At 40.4% G+C, this 17061-nt stretch overlaps 2 protein-coding genes across 2 annotated transcripts in view; one reads left to right on the top strand and one right to left on the bottom strand.

Moving 5' to 3' along the window:
- Positions 1-17061, bottom strand: part of LACRT (lacritin) — a 618678-nt gene that overhangs the window by 185263 nt on the left and 416354 nt on the right. The gene's annotated exons all lie outside the window — the stretch shown is intronic.
- Positions 12662-13657, top strand: NEUROD4 (neuronal differentiation 4). The gene has a single exon (XM_004429167.3). It carries the CDS (start codon positions 12662-12664, stop codon positions 13655-13657), a length of 996 nt encoding a protein of 331 aa, XP_004429224.2.

Raw genomic sequence — 17061 nt, 5'->3', positions numbered from 1 at the left:
GTGGAGGTAGACTATCTGTATCCAAATTCCAGCACGATCACTTAGTATACCATCACTTCCTGTGTGGCCTTGGGCCTTGGGCAAGTGATTTAACCTCTCTGTATTTGATCAATTTATTTGTAAAACAGAGATGATAATAATAATGATAATACCTACCTCATAATGTGATGAAAAATAAATTAATACAAGCAAAGCACTTAAAACAGCATCTCACATGGTAAGTGCTCTATAAGGATTAACTATAATTATTACAGCTTTATTATTTATATATTTTATATGTAACTATAATTATTAGTTTCTTCTCATTGGCTTCTACCTCATTCAATTGATGAATGCTTAGGAGAGGTGACATGGTTGGAGCACGGCCTAATGGAGCAGACCACTGAAATGTCCTGGATGCAAGGAGACTACTTCTGTAAGTAGAGTGCAGTGTCCCCTTGGAGTAATTGAGCTTTGACTGTGATCTGAGAGTGCCAAGGGCAGTACTTTGCTTGGTTCTCCCAGAAGACTTGGTTTTATTCATCTCTTTATTCTAATTTTTTTCCAATGGTATAAATTAAGGCTGCATTCTTAGGAAGGCCCCACTGCCCTCCACCAGATATTTCTCAGGGCTTAAGAATCATATGATTGAAACCTCTTAAATTCAACCTAAAGTTTGCTCCTAAGACTTAGCAAATGCTCCTGGGGCTGAGTGTATGAAGGCAGAGCTGGTGGGAGCTAGTGTAGTGACCTGTTCATGGGAGAGTCAGATAGAAGAATCATATACTCCAGTGTTTTGGGCTAGAGGGGCTGTCAGAACCTTCCTGAAGATAAATTTTGCTAGAGTGGGGAATGAGATTTTAAAAACAGCCTATTTTAATATCAATTTTATTTTTATAAGTTATGTTATATATGAATACATTATGCTTGTACAAAAAGAAAACAATCTCCTTTGATAACTACCGAATCTCAATCTACTTAATCTCAGTACTGAGATATCCTGAGAAAAAGACTCACAGTTTGTTTGTGTGAGTGTGTGTACAATATAGCTATTATTTAATGTATGTGTATACATTTTAAAAATTAAGAGTATCATATTGAACCCATATTTCTACAAATTGTTTTACATTTCCCCTCACAGCATGTTAATACAACAAGTACATTTCTTGTTAGTATATAGAGACCAACTCTTACAAATTGAATAGTATTCTCCTGTTTGGCTAAACCATTGGTTATTTAATGTACTGATAATATACTTTTTCACTATTAAAAACAATACTACAATGAACATCTCTGCTCCATACATGGCTCCTTGGGCACACATGTAAGAAGATACAGAAAAGTGGAGTTTTTGAATTATGTGTTTATATAATTTGATTTTCTCCCTCTGCCACTGTACTGAAAGTTGGTTAAGAAGGAGAAATCGGAAAAATTCAGCTCTGTATTCCCAGAATCTTGCACAGTGCCAAGGGCTTTATATGTGCATAAAACACATTTGTTGCATAAATGAATATAGTGTGGTCATTACTATAAAAAAGGAATACTTGTATTGAGGTAGAAGCACAGAGACAGGACCTCTCTAAGGGGATCCTGATATTAGTTTTTTCTTGGTTTCTAAGGGATGAAAATCAAATTGAAATGTTTAAGATGAAATACCAGTAATGATTACCATTTATTGAGCGCTATACTAGCTACTTTGCATACAGTATCTCATATTTAATGAGATATTTACTCCTCAGAGCAAGTTTATTGGGATAAGCATTATGATCTTCAATTTACAGATGAAGAAACTGAGCCCAGAGAGATAACTTGTCTGAAGTTGCATGGTTAGTAAATGGCAATGTTAGGATTCAATTGAATCCTAGAGGACTTTGCTCTTAGGAACTGGGTATAGCAAGTGCAGAGAAGGATGCTGGAGGCAGAAGGTACAGAGCTTTCAAAGGTGCAGAAGTTTCCCAACAGATTTTTAACAAACACAGGTAATTTTTTGTAGCAGGAATGAGTCGCTCTGTATGCCCTGTGAACCCCAAATGCACAGGCCTTGAATGAATGGGTGGGAGAAGGTTGAGTCAAGTGTCCTTCCCAGAAGACACCAGGAATCTGGGTGGAAAGAGGACATCTGAATCTATTGCCTGGTTTCTAGACCCACTTTTGTCACTAACCTGGTTTGTTACCTTATGCAAACCTGGGGACTCAGACTGCATACTTTTGAATGGGCTAGCGTTATTCCCTCTCAAAGGGGAATTACAACATTTATCTATGTCTTCATCACTGAACGTTAGAGGTGGAAGGGACCTAAGAGATCATCATCCAACCTGATCATAGACTGATGACGTGAGGCCCAGAGAGCTTAGATCACTCATCATGACCACACAGTAGAGGCAGGCTAAGGTCTAAAACAAGGTTTCCTAACTCCCAAGCTTTTCGCGCCCCACTGCATCTCAGAGTTTTGTAAAAGAACGAAGGAGTCTGCAGTTGTAAGGGAGGGTTGTTGAATCTCCCAGATGCCGGTCTCCAGACTGTTCAGAAACTCAGCGGACACCTCTGCTTTACTCTAGTCTTTATTCAGGAGAGACTCATGTCACAAATCACTTTGTTTCAATCTGGTTCACAATTATTTTTGACCCTATATCGTTTCCCTGCTGGAGCACTGAGCCTGTTGAGGTCAGGGACTGTGCTTCCTTGATCTGCTGCCCCTATCCCTACCCCATCCCAACCCCACACTAATCCTTGGAACACAGCTTTAGGATCTGCTCAAGTTTTATCCTGAGTATGGAAGCCTGAATCCTTGCTTTCTGGAAGTTCACTATCCTACTCTCCATAGTCCCTGATTTATGGCTCTGGACTCCATTTGTTGTTGGTACTGGTTTTAATTCAGCAAAAGCTAGCTGTCTCCCGAGGGAAGGTGAGAAGGAGGGACATCTGGGGATTGTTAACAACAGGGTCTGTGGCTTGCAGCTTAGCACCCCGGGGCCTCATGTCAGACATTGGTCCTGGGTCTTCAGTGTCTGGTCGAAGAAGGCAGTTTTCTAGCTCCCTTAGGAGCCCACAGGCCAGTCTCCTTTGGGGGTCGGGATTACTGGGAATACTAATTAATTCATTAGTGGGGTTGATGGAGTATCAAGCTGTCTCCTGGCAGAGGGGCCTTGGGGGGTGGGGAACAGATTGCTGCCCATAAATCTGCCTGTTGCCTCCCTCCTCTCTGCTTCAGTGGCTCCGGGCCTGTGGGCCAGCAACTGAGTGCTGGTTGCCTTTTCCCCACCCAGCAGATGGTTCTAACAGGTTAGCTCAGAGCTTTACAAAAAGCAGCGGAGAAAGAAGGAAGGGCTGGGGATTGGCCCTCTGGCCCAGGAACCATGTGTGGGGAGGAGAGGGAATGCAAATGCCCTTCATTCAGTCACTGCCCCCTTTCCTCCGCTGACTGCACACACCCCTCCTGCCCCTTCCTGCTCTCTGAGTTGAATAGCCAACTGTATAACTGTCCAGGAGTTGTGATGGGGGTGACCCTGATAAAATAGAGTCCATCCCTCCGTCTGCAAAAGGCAGCTCCCAAAGAAAATTCAGTGTCCTTCTCAACTCCCTCCCAAGGCTGCAAGTGTGGGCACATACACATACACACAATTGAACCTGTTTTGAGAGCTAATCCTATTGTGTCCAGTCCTTTACATCTGTCAGAGAAAGCAAGGAGCCTCACAGAATGTTCTGTCCCCAACCTCATCTTTGTCTCAATATGTTCACCTTTCTGCTAATCCACTAGTCCTCCCTGCCCTCTGAACATTTCACAGGCAGGATACCAACAACACCAGCAGCATCAACTCTCAAATATCCATGGACATGGCTTCAAAGACACAAAGCGGGGGATCAGTCTATTGTATATGTGCTTATTGCAGCTCTATCTTAAGCACAAATTACTCCATAGGTAAATTTCCCCTGGCTGAGAGTGGATTCTGATTTGGTTTTCAAAAATCCATCATTCCTAGCACGTGTTATTTAATTACTCTGAAAATAAAGTTTATTTTGCTGAGCAGATACTTCCTGGATAGGGATACAAAAAAGATTAGTAAGAGTTTAAAGCTTTGCTGAAGACGAACAACTTTCTATGAAAACGGAAAAAAAAATGTTAATTTTTGTTTTCTAGTGTTCTGTGGAGAAGAGTCACATGACACCTATATCAGAATTTTTAAAAAAATTGTCTATTTCAAACCTAAAATATTCATTTCAGCTTTATTGGCAGTAAAACTATCTTTTGTTTTAACTTTCTGCACCTTTCCTTGCACTCAAGGCATATTTATAGCTCTTCATTTCTATTAGATGCATGTGCTAGTTACATTGGTAGAGCAAGTGATTTCTAAAAAGCCTGGGGAATCACCTTCAAGTCTATTTCAGAAAAGGTTGAGCTTGGACTCAGAATTCTTTCTTGCTACTGATGGAAAAAACTTAAGTGACCAGGTCGTTTTACCGATGTGAAAACTGATGCCGGAAGTGATGTCAAATTACTGAAGATCATTCAGCCAATTGCTTAATCCAAGCGCCCTTCCTTCTCCTCCTCAGAGTCACCAGAAGATAACAAAATCCTTTACATCTTAAAATGAACTCACAATTATTTATTTGATCTTGGTCAAGTTTTACACAGGGTAGTATTCCAAATTTGATAGTCTCTAAAATGAAGATTCCACTCATTGACTTGGTAGCTTGGTCCACAGCTCTCTGTCATAAAGCAAACCCATGTATTTTCTTTAAATCTTCCCAGATGTAGTTTTGTTTTTCTCTTCTAGCAACTTAATCTGACTTCAAAATACCACAGCAATTTTCAGAATTTCATGACCCTTTTTTCCTTCCAAGTTCATTACCACTCAAGCGGACTTTTCTACCTGAATACTTAACAATATATTTTTAAAAAATAATAGTGGATCCCAGTTTGTAATTTGAGCAGCTAACTGTCCTTAAAATGGAAGATTTCATTCATTTGCTTTTTGTTTTTATAAATCTCGAACAAACAGAAAACTTGAAAGAACAGTACAGCAAATATAGGTATGGCTTTGTCTATATTCATTAACTAAAATGAAAGGGTTTTAGAGCCAGCCCTGATGGCCTAGTGGTTAAAGTTCTGCGTGCTCCACTTGGGCAGCCTGGGTTTCGTTCCTGGGCGAGGAACTACGCCACTCTTCTGTCAGTAGCCATGCTGAGGTGGTGGCTCACATAGAAGAAGTAGAAGGACTTACAACCAGAATATACAACTATGTACTGGGGCTTTGGAGAGGAAAAAAAAGAGGAAGATTGGCAACAGATGTTAGCTCAGGGTGAATCGTTCCCAGTAAAAAAAAAAAAAAAAAAAGATTTCCTTTTATAAAAAAAAAATGAAAGGGTTTTAAATGAGAATAAGTTTGACATGTTGAAAGAAAGGAGAGAAATAGACTTCTTCCTTCTACTTTGAGAATTCTGAAGTTTTAAGGCCAAAGACACCAATGCACAAGTGTAAGGTAACAGTCAATGATGCTGTGTCCTGGGCAGGTATCTTTCTTACTTTCTGACTCTTCTGATGCGGGCCAGCATTTTCATTCGCCCTTTTAGCTCTCTCTCCAAGTCTACCTCCAGCTCTCTTTCTCCATACTGCCGACATTGCTCCACTCCCATTCTTACCTTTTTAACCTCAAAGATTTCCCATCCTCTTTTTCTTAACCTCTCAATTTCAGCAGCACTCCTCCCATATCCCCCTTCTCCCAACCTCTATCCCCATTTAAACAAACGAAAGAACGGCTGAGCTGGACCTGGCCAGAGGAGCCCTTTGAAGTAGGCGTGTCTCTCGGCTGGGGAAGGGGAGGAGTTAGACCCAGGGCCCGTCACGCCTCCCTGGTCAGCCAGGAAAGCAATCAAAACTGCTGCGACTGGGAGGCTCTGGCCAGAACGCGGGAGCTGCCCAGAGGCTGTGGTGCTGAAAGCTCCACTCCGGGAACTAACCAGGGAGAGGAGGTACTGAAGGCCAACTAAACCAGCTGCAGCGGGGACATCAGCCGAAGGTTCCTGGAGGAGCACACAGAACTCCAAGGAAGGAGTAGAATAAGTAGCAGAAGGAGAAACCAGACTCGGTGGCATTCCTAAGAGGCAGTGGCCAGGTTTAACATGGATGGCTAAAAGCACCTCTTTGCTCCTATGGTCAGATGGTCAGGGAGACTTGGCTTCTCTGAGTCTCCTCCAGGACGCAGATTCACAGAGTTCACACCACGGACTGCCACTGACAGAGGTGAGCCAGAGGATGGGGTGGTTCGGGGACTACTCAAGTTTCTGTGGGAAGTTCCCACAGACCTAGAGGAGCAGTGGGGGTGAGGTAAGTCTCTTCAGAGCTAAGTGAGGAGGGAGTAGGATTTAGGAAACTTGAACAGAGAAGCAGGGAGAGTCAGAACACTTAGGGACAGATAGTAAAACTTCAATAATTCCACTAATTCCCATAGCACCTGTTACTCAAAATGAAACTCAGATACTCTGAATCATTTTTATAAAGTAGAGATTACAAATTACCCACCCCACTCATTCCCATTACACCCATCCTTCCATTTTATTTATGCAGGAAAAAAATGTCCAAAAAGTTTAACTGCTTTTCTGAGGTGGCTCAGCAAGTAGATTGGAAGAATTGACCCAACCCACCATCTGCTCACAGCACTTTAGGGCTATGCAGGGAGTGGAGAGGGAGGAGGGGGAATGAAAATAGAATAGGGAATGAGAGAAGATGTTGGAAAGCAATGTGGTATATTCTCACCATTGCCCCCATTTGGTCTGCTAAAAATCCTTAGATAGTTGGAGTAGAGAGGGGAAATTTTTCTTTTCCTCAGCTCTTTCATATGGGAAATCAGAAGAGAAAGATTGCCCATGTATATTTTTGCCTCTTCTGCCTCTCACTTATCATTCACCTACCCCCAAAAAATGTATTCAGAAAAATACTAGTAAATGTAAAATGCCTCCCTCGGTTTTTGAAAGAGGGAACAGAGATGAAATGCTGAAGAACATGGAGGGAAAACTGAAGGGTTGAGTAACTTCTGTTTGCAAAGTTCACCATTAGGATCTGAGGCTGTGAGACCTGAAATACGACAAGGCTATGCTGGATAAGGCGTGTGTGTGTGTGTGTGTGTTTGTGTGTGTGTGTACAGGTATTAATCAAGAGAGAAAGTGGTAGAAGATAAAAGGTTGTACAGGGAGAGCACAGACAGCCTACTGGCTGTTTCCAGGCAGTGCAACTTGTGAGCACCGTGGTCTGCTTTCTGCCTTTTCAGCACAAAGACTGTGCAACTCTGAGAAAAGCATTTAGTCTATCTGGTCCTTAGATTCTCTAGAAACTGGACTGGACAGTCCCCTTCCTGTTGTATTTAAGATCTGGTCATAGGATTAGAAGGTGAAGTGAGTACAATCAATCTTTTAGAGGAAAGACACTGTCTAATCACCATGAACACACTTGCAACTGCTCCTTACTTACTTGTTCATCAACTGAAACTTCTCCACAATGAATCAAAAGTTAGTCAAAGTATAGGTCACATTCCGGGAGACCTCCACATGATGGTAGCACCCAATGACCTCAGCCCCAGTCATAAAAGTATTCAGTAGTCACAATCACCGCCGAAACAAACATTTTGCGAGAACAAGTTAAAAAATGAAAAAAAAAAAAGTGGGAGAAAATTTTGAATTTGAGAGAATTGGCTAAACTTGAAATTTCACAGAAGGGTCCTAAAAAAAGAGGGAAAATTCTATGATATTGTGTAGATGCATCAGGAAATCCAAATTCCAGGATCAAAGCTGAAATGGGCTTTATAGGATCAGAATGTGTTTGCAGGGGGGAGTTGGATTCTGCTTCCAGAGCCTGTATTCATTGATTTTTGTCACACAAGAGTCTGCTTCATGTATATTTTGAGAGCTAATTTCTTTTCTAGGAATTGAGGAAACCTAACAATGGTGTATCAACATACTTTGTGAAAGATTGCTATAGATTTTCCCAAGCACCTTCTATAAAACAATTGCCAGCTCTTACATTTGCATAACAACTTTACGAAGTACTTGTGCTTGAATTATCTCCTTGCATTTTATTTTGTGAGGAAGATCAGCCCTGAGCTAACATCCATGCCAATCCTCCTCCTTTTGCTGAGGAAGACTGGCCCTGGGCTAACATCTGTGCCCATCTTCCTCCCCTTATATGGGGCGCTGGCACAGCATGGCCTGACAAATGGTGCATCGGTGCGTGCCCGGGATCTGAACCTGGGCCACCAGCAGTGGAGCACGTGCACTTAACTGCTATGCCACGGGGCCAGCCCCTCTCCTTGCTTTTTGTGAAAGCTTCTAAATGAGATGTGAAAGACAAAAGTATTATTTCCACTTTTCCCTAAGGGTGAAAGGATTAAAACAATTTTTCTGTGCTCACTTAATAAGTGAGTGATGAAAAAGGATCTCAGCTTCAACATACCTCCGAGCTGGTTCATGAACAGGCTAGAAACCATGATAGTATTCCTTCTGTTTTGGAGAGAACCAGGTTGGTTTCCTTGAGTAAAACTCAGAACTGCACTACACATATTTTCAACTTTCAAATCCAAAACTGGATGTTTGCCTTTTTTTTTTTTTTTTCCTGCTAACATTTTTCACGCATTGAAGATATTTACGTAGAAAAAATCAGAGGAAAGTTTTTTTCTTTCCTTATCTTTGAGGAGTTTTGGCTTTTACTTCTGTTTGAGAGACTCTTCTTTTTTATCCTCAGAGCTCTGGCACTTGGTTCTTCTAGGAAAGTCATATCCCCAGTATTGTTTAATCAAAGACAAAAGGAAAAATGTCCAAGTGCCAAGAGTTGTCTGTATTCCACCAGAAGTTTAATGAACCTGAAAATTCATGTGACGGAGTGGGAGCGTCCAGCCAACTGCTGTCTCCCAATTGTAAAACAGAATGAAAGAGGCTAACTTCCTTCTTGTATATGATGGAAGAGTTTTAGTCAATGCAGTGGAGGTGGCTGAGTTCAGTGTCCTCACCCCTTGCAGCAAAATAGGAGCTTTGATATTTAGCTTCATTAGGAGATTGGAGGAGCGGGTTTATCAGGGAACTTTTTGAAATAGGTGTTGAGATGGAGCCATAGGCCTTTGTTGGCATAAAGTCAATATCAAGCACAGATTGTAATCATACCTATTCTTGTCCATGTGGCCAGAAAAACTCATGGTGAACTTTAGGAACAGTAATACCTAACACTTACATGGCTTTTGTGATGTCTGGCACTATTCAAAGTCTTTAAAGTCACATATGTAGTAAGAGTTGAGCTGAAATTTGAACTCAGGTAACCTGACTCCAGAGGCTTTGTCCTGCCACATTGGGAAAAAGAGCAGACTATTGGGCAATTGTCAGACGATCTTCTGAGCCAATCAGAGGTGGTTCCATCCAGATAATATGAGGCACAGTAGTTAAGGCAATATACTTTTACTATTCACCTGTAAGAAACAATTTTTATTTTTGAATAAGCAAATGTGTATAAATGGGTTAGATAAGAAAATCCAAGAAAAAACACAAGATGGATAACGTTTTATAGCATTTAAAGTTTAGAAAATCCTTTCTCATGTTTTTACTTGTCTTGAAAGAACCATGTAAAATCCCTATTTTTCCAAAGAGGAGATGGAAGATCAGAGAGCTTATGTGATGTGTTTGAGATCAACAACCAGGAATTAGAAACGTTGGGACTAGGGTGTGTGTTATTCCAGCTTCCATGCTTTTGAAACCACGCTATGTGCCCGTGGGATTCTCTTAGAGTTAGTGGACCAGTATCTATGGGAAAAGAGAAGGTTAAACTGGAGCCATCTATGTCCTTTGCATGGTTAGTAAGAGGACAAAGATGAAAATTGGTTTCCCTTCTCTTTGTTTTAGACAAAGCCAGTTGGTTCTTTTCCTTCATATCTGCTGACAATCTGGTTTGAAAGCAGCTCTTTGACTCTTACAGAAACCATCAAATTACATTAAAGGCAAAGGGTAGTCTACTCTATTCTCCTAATCCCACTTCTTGATGGGGGTAAGGATTGACAGAGCTAGCCTGGAGTCCAGAGGTGGGGAGGTGGGAATGATAAAAAGATGGTCAAGTAGAGAGGCTAGGATGGTATTCAGTTTCAGAGGCAATTCAGGAGACTCTCCTTGCCTCTCTTGCATCTTCTTTCTCTCTCTTCCTTCTCACCTCTCCATGCATGTATGACCCAGTATGATGATGATGAAGAGGAGGTGAGAGAAAGAGAAGGAAGAGAAAAAGGACAAGGAAGCAGAGTGAGAGACGGAGGAGGAACATAGGGGTGAAAGGAACAAGAAAAAAATTTGGAACATATTGTATACCTGAAACACCTGAAACTAATATAATGCTATATGTCCCTTATATCCAAATAAAAGGATAGTCTTGTTCCAAAAGAAGTTTGGAAGGGGAAGGAATCCTGGAATATGAGAGTTAAAAAGCACTGCAGAGAACATCTAAAGTAGCCTCCCTTTGGATGATAGTCACTTCCTGGTGACTTAGCTCTACTGATCCCCATCTCCCGAAGTCAAAGTGACTTTCTTTCTTCCTGTAGCTGTGATGGAAGAAGAAAGGAGAAAATACATAAAACCTAGGATTTGGAATCAGAAGAACTGGTTTTATGTCCTACTCTATCAGCTCTATCTCTTTGCATTTCCATCACTTAATCTACCTGACGCACAGTGACCTCAACTATAAAATGAGCATAACAATCCCCATTTCCCACAAAGGTTTGCTATAAGCTATACAAATGTTATTATAATTACATGTGGAACGTGAGGTTTCCCAAGCCCACTCCATCTTCTTTGGCCTCACAATGCACCTGCCTCTGAAAGGTCTGTGTTACTTTAACAGAAAGTTAATTATGTCCTTCACCCTCCCTCTGGATATCTGCCTGAGTTAGAAGTGCAGCTCAGCACACAAGCTCCATCATCCATATTAAAAGTGGGATTTTCTTTTTTGGCCTGGACGGCCAGTTGACCAACAGGTTCCAATGTGTTTTCAGTAAAGCTGCTTACCCAGGAAGCCTTATTAAATGAGTAAGTCAAGCTGACATGATTTCTGTGCTGATTAACATGAAACCTAGGTTGTTTTTGCAATGCAGTGACATTAATTATTTATAGGAGGTAAATGAGGTTACAAGGAAAACAAGCTCAAATTACCAGAAACAAATCAAATCATATATTTATATTTTTAAAAGCTATGTACTAATCCCTGCATTCAATGATTTGAGGCTCAAGCTTCAAGGATCAAAAAACATTTATCAAGCTCTCCCCTTTCTGATATATAAAGGTGATGGAGGGTTTAACATTTCAAAGACTAGCTGGTAAACTGGAATTCCCCAATGAAGGTTATCAGATACTTTTCTTTGGTAAATTATATACCAAAAATCGCTCAGCAAATTTCAAACCAATTCAGACTTTTCCGGAATTGAATGCAAAATGTTTACTAAACCACTAGTCTGTTCTGGTTTTCAAATTGCAAATTTTTCGTAGAAAATTCTGATGAAACAGTACCTGTTAGGCAAGTGAATTGAAAGTCAGGCTATTTGCATGTTTGTCTGAAATGGTCCTTGCTTATGTCTGCAGTCTCTATGTTCTGTTAAGTTTAGCATTTGTTCCAGCTTTTTCATTTTTAATGAAGTAGTATTACAATAGCTACACTGAAATAATTAATCTTAAATAGGTTTGGTAGACCTCTGGCTTGTAATTCTAGCTGCTGCCATATTCTTGTCTGTTGGTGTGAGATGCATGTGCAATGAAAAGAGTTCTCACTTTAACACATGGGCGAATTTGAAAGATGATCAGCGGTAACCCTCCTCTCTTTTCCTGATCCTTTCTAGACACCGTGTTACTAACACCTCTAACACCACTAACACTAGACAGACCACAAGGTGCCTCCTGAAAAAACAAAAGCTCTTCTGGGTGATGGTGAGAGAAATATTTCCTGGTCGTGTGGTGTACCAGCCAGTTGTGGTGTGGCTCTTTCTTAGGAGATGCTTGAAACCAACAGTTGGCTGAATCAGTGGGAAACATGGGATGTTACAGGTTAGATGTATGGATATGTCTCTAAATAGAGGCTGAGCACCACAAAGTAGTCTGAATGATCTCACTACAGTTTTTCATTTATTTTATGGTACTTATTTTATAGTTCGATATGCTTTTTAAAATTTCCAATAATTATAATTATTTTATACATGTTATATAATCACAATTACTTTAGTTAGCATCCTCTTTCATTTTCAGAAGTTTGTCTATTTGGACAATAATTTGTATGCCCATCTTATCTATTTTCCTTTATGATCTGAATTCTGGGAAGAAAGAAAAACATGGTTTGACTCGTATACCAGTTATTTTTGTATAAAATATCCATGAGATAAAGAACTTGAGAATAAAAAGAGTTGAGCACTGGCACTACTCAATTGAATAATTGAGTCAATTTCCTTTTTCTATAGTTGACTTTCTTATAATATGCCATTGCTTAATAAGTGACCAGGGCGTTTATTTGAGTCTTAGATTAGTTGTTTAGAATCGAGGACTCTGACTAGATAATTGTAAGTTGAATCCCAATACAAATTCTGTGCTTTATATCCAAGGTATAAAAAGAAAGTTTAGTTTTAACTCAAATCAGATATTCACAGGCACTAACCATTGCTGTTTCCTTTTCCAGAATCTGGACATGGCAAAAACTTATGTGAAACCTAAGGAGATCACAGAGTTGGTCAACACACCATCATGGATGGACAAAGGTCTGGGCTCTCAGAATGAGATGAAAGAGGAGGAGAGAAGACCAGCTGCTTATGGGATGCTTGGCAGCTTAGCTGAAGAGCATGAGAGTATTGAGGAGGAAGATGATGAAGAAGAAGATGGGGAGAAGCCTAGGAGAAGGGGTCCCAAGAAAAAGAAGATGACAAAAGCTCGCCTTGAGAGATTCAGGGCTCGAAGAGTCAAGGCCAATGCTAGAGAACGGACCCGGATGCATGGCCTGAATGATGCCCTGGACAACCTGCGGAGAGTCATGCCATGTTACTCTAAGACCCAAAAGCTCTCCAAGATAGAGACTCTTAGACTGGCCAGGAACTATATTTGGGCTTTGTCTGAGGTCCTGGAAACTGGACAGACACCTGAAGGGAAGGGCTTTGTAGAGATGCTCTGTAAAGGGCTCTCTCAGCCCACAAGCAACCTGGTGGCTGGATGCCTCCAACTTGGCCCTCAGTCTGTCCTCCTGGAGAAGCATGAGGAGAAATCTCCTATTTGTGACTCTGCCATCTCTGTCCACAACTTCAACTATCAATCTCCTGGGCTCCCCAGCCCTCCTTATGGCCATATGGAAACACATCTCATTAATCTCAAACCCCCAATATTCAAGAGTTTGGGTGAATCATCCTTTGGGAGCCATCCACCTGACTGTAGTACACCACCTTATGAGGGCCCACTTACTCCACCCCTGAGCATCAGTGGGAACTTCTCTTTGAAGCAAGATGGCTCTCCTGACCTGGATAAATCCTACAGCTTCATGCCACATTACCCCTCTGCAAGTCTAAGCTCAGGGCATGTGCATTCAACTCCCTTTCAGGCTGGTACACCCCGCTATGATGTTCCCATAGATATGTCCTATGATTCCTACCCCCACCATGGCATTGGGGCCCAACTCAATACAATCTTTACTGATTAGGGCAGTAAGACCAGCATTTTAGAGGATGATGTAGAGATGCTTTCCATAATTCAAGTGGTTGAGCTGAAGATTCAATGACCTTAAAGGGACCCTAGAGATATATGTATATCAAACACAATAGTCCCAGTCCATTTAGGCCCTCCTACACCTGTCACTCTCTTTTTACATCAACTTCTCAAATTGTATTGATTCCTTGATTTAGGATCTTCAAGCGAAATTATTTGATTGTTTACAATCACGGGGAAATAGAACAGAAGTCCTGGACCCTATTTTAGTAGTGTCAAAAACTCATTGAATGACCTATGACAATTAATTTTCCATTTCTGGCCTCCTTTTACTTATGGTAAAATCAAGCAATTACTCTAAGTCTAGATGATTTCTAAAGTCCTTCACAGTTCTGCAATTCTATAACTTTGGTGATCACTTCTATAAACTTCTTGAAACGGAAAGGATTCAGGAATAAAAGGAAATGGACACTATGCATGATCAAATGGAGTTGCTAAAGGAGCACAAGGTGCATGTCTCTTGGGGACTTAATAATAGGACTTCTTCGCATCTATATAAAAATAGCCTCCAGAGGCTAAAATTCTAACTTGGTTGTCACTGTGCATAACAAAGCCTGTTCTTTAACTTGATTCTTGGGAACATTTCAAAAGCACTTTTCCGAGTACTAGAAGTGGGACAAGCAAGTCACTGAAACCTAGACTCCTATGAGCAATGGGACTTAGAGAAGTCATCTAGGCCATTTCACGGCCTCCATAACCAGAGGGCTTTGGAAATTCTGATGAAGCTCAGGTGCTGCTATTGAAATCAGCAAACAATCCAGGTCACATTCAAGAGCAATAAAATGGCTATTGGCTATACTAACCAACCACAGTCCAGGGACTCCTTCCAGCTCACATCTACCCATAGGAAAACCACTAGATTTTCTTTGCCAAGATACATCTCATTTGGTTAAAGAAAACATGGTTAAAACCACTGACCTCTGTCCACACCAATATCATATTTTCTAGAAGCACAAGCACCAATCAAACTTGAATTTTTCTAATGTATATACAATTCCTTATCTCCTCCGCCACTAATTGTTACCACTTCCTCACTTCTAAAACACAATGTTATTACATATTGTAGATAACATTTCAAGTGACCAGACTTAGGGATGCAGAAATCAAATCCAAGGTCAGCAAATGCTTTACCAATCTACGTCTTTTTCATAGGTTTATCCTGATTTGCAGGATGTTTGTTTTTCTTCACGTAACTCCTCTTTCGTTTATATCAGCACTAATTTTGTCAAATGTATTTTTTTGCAGAGAAATGAGATCTGAGATATTTCGTGTTCTGTTGAATATGCCAGGACAATTATTTAAACAAACCAAAAGTCTAAATGGTTTACATGATAGCAGATCACATCCTGCCAGAGAGGATAAATTTAGGATGCAGGGTACACGAATAGGGCCAATGAATAAAATTGATAAGGCAGATTAGTATGTCATATTCTACAGCTCAGATAGCCCCTAAAACCTGCCAAACTGTGTATCTTGCCTTTGTTACCCTCTTATTATCTCCTTACAGTCTGAGTTGTTTCCTTTCCATTTTGCCTGCAGCACTAACTCGGCTGTATTTTGCACCCTTAGTTTGTAAATCCACTTAAAAGTATCCTTGCAGAGAAATCTTAAACTCCATCAGCCACCAAAGTTATTCCCCTCACCATGATTTGCCCTGGAGGGAACAGGCAAGTAAAATGAAAACCATCATACGTGCTTTTCTGAGCCTGTACCGGCACTTACATCTGTAAGAGACTGTGTGGGGGATCTATTCTTGAGGCTAGCATTTTCTGGCATTTAAGTTTGTAGATAATGAATGTTTCCTGAGTTATTTATTAGATGTTATTTATTTAATTTATTTCTCCCTTCCTTTCATGTGAATTCCTTAGGTTGCATACATGCAAACCCTCCCGAAGGCTTCATTTGGAGAGTAGCTCATGATTTTGCTAGGAATTCCTGAGTTTTGGGGTAAGCGGAAAGGAGGAAGTTAGTGCAAAATTACCTGTAATGATTTTATAAAAAGCAGCAATAATTTGAATGGCTATGCAAGTTAATATTTTTAGAGAGTTTTTCCTTCACTCTAAGATGAGACAGTCATTTTTTGGGAATCTGTTGTTTATGCTTTTGGGGAGTGTGGTGTCCATGAACCAGGCCTCCCTGGGATTGTGCAGAGGGATTTGATAATTGAATTAAAATCTGGGAATGCAGTATGATTGGAAAAACCCTACTCTTCAACCCAGGGTGGTCTCATTCTTCTGGGGACTTTATCAGATAAACTAAAGTAATTGTTTAAACTTAAAAAAAAAAAAGATTGTTTTTCCTCCCTTTTTTTTCTAGCAGAAATAAAGCTGTGAGTCTTATTAGACATTGTGTTGTATTGTCAGTTTTCAGTTTTTCTTCACTCTCATCTATTAATTTTCTTGGACTCTTAAGTCCTGTGAGCAGCCAGCAGAGCACAGGCTGGCCTGTTAGGAGGATTCACACATCCCATATTTCAACTAACCTTGCTAGAAGACTTGAAAGTTGTAAACTAAGTAGCTAGAAGAAGCCTAGAAGCACTGATCTCTGCCACTCACACAACCAATTCTATAATTGGCAGCTGAGAAAAAAATACCTTCCAGTTTACGGAAATCTAGGGCTATGGGCATTCTAAGCCATCGAACTGCAGAAAGGCAGACCATATGAAGATGGACTATCATCCAAAATTGATGTGGGCCTGCCAACTTTTCAAAAAATTATGATGTATGTTTTTTGGGTACTGCTTCTTTCTTTTTTGTTGTTGCAGTAACATTGGTTTACAACATCATATAAATTTCAGGTGTACAACATTCTACTTCTATTTCTGCATAGATTACATCATATTCACCACCCAGAGACTAATTACAATCCATCATCACACACATGTGCCTAATCACCCCTTTCGCCCTCCTCCCTCTCCCCTTCCCCAATCCAATCTCTGTCTCTATGGTACTGCTTCTTAAGATCTCTTCTCTTGATTTGTTTTTCTTTCAGGTTTCTCTAGTTAAAACTTTCCAGTGTCCCTTCTTACATGCATGAAATGCTGATGATAAAGAAATAATAATGAAGATGATGATAAAATAAACTTTAAAAACATGGTTGATCAAGGGAGAGATTTGGTTTAAAATATTAGGAAACAAAAAATACAGAACAAAAGTCTTCCCCTCATCCCTATCCTTCATCTACCTAGTACCCACTCTCCACCTAGAAATCACTTTTTAACTGTCAGTTTATTAGTTACCAAAGATCTTTTGTGAATATATAAGAAAATATTAGGTACATTAGGTACAAATATTAGGTATAAATATTCAGTTACATTATCCTCTCCCTTTTCCTTCTACC

Source organism: Ceratotherium simum, chromosome 17 (genome assembly GCF_057802395.1).
Source record: "Ceratotherium simum simum isolate JZ-2026a chromosome 17, ASM5780239v1, whole genome shotgun sequence".
NCBI classification, from domain to species: Eukaryota; Metazoa; Chordata; class Mammalia; order Perissodactyla; family Rhinocerotidae; genus Ceratotherium; species Ceratotherium simum.
The sequence above is the reverse complement of the archived record's forward strand: the minus strand, read 5'-3'. Positions and strand labels throughout refer to the sequence as shown.

Coding starts and splice junctions, on each gene's coding strand:
- NEUROD4 (XM_004429167.3), top strand. CDS start 12,662: ATGGCAAAAACTTATGTGAAACCTAAGGAGATCACAGAGTTGGTCAAC.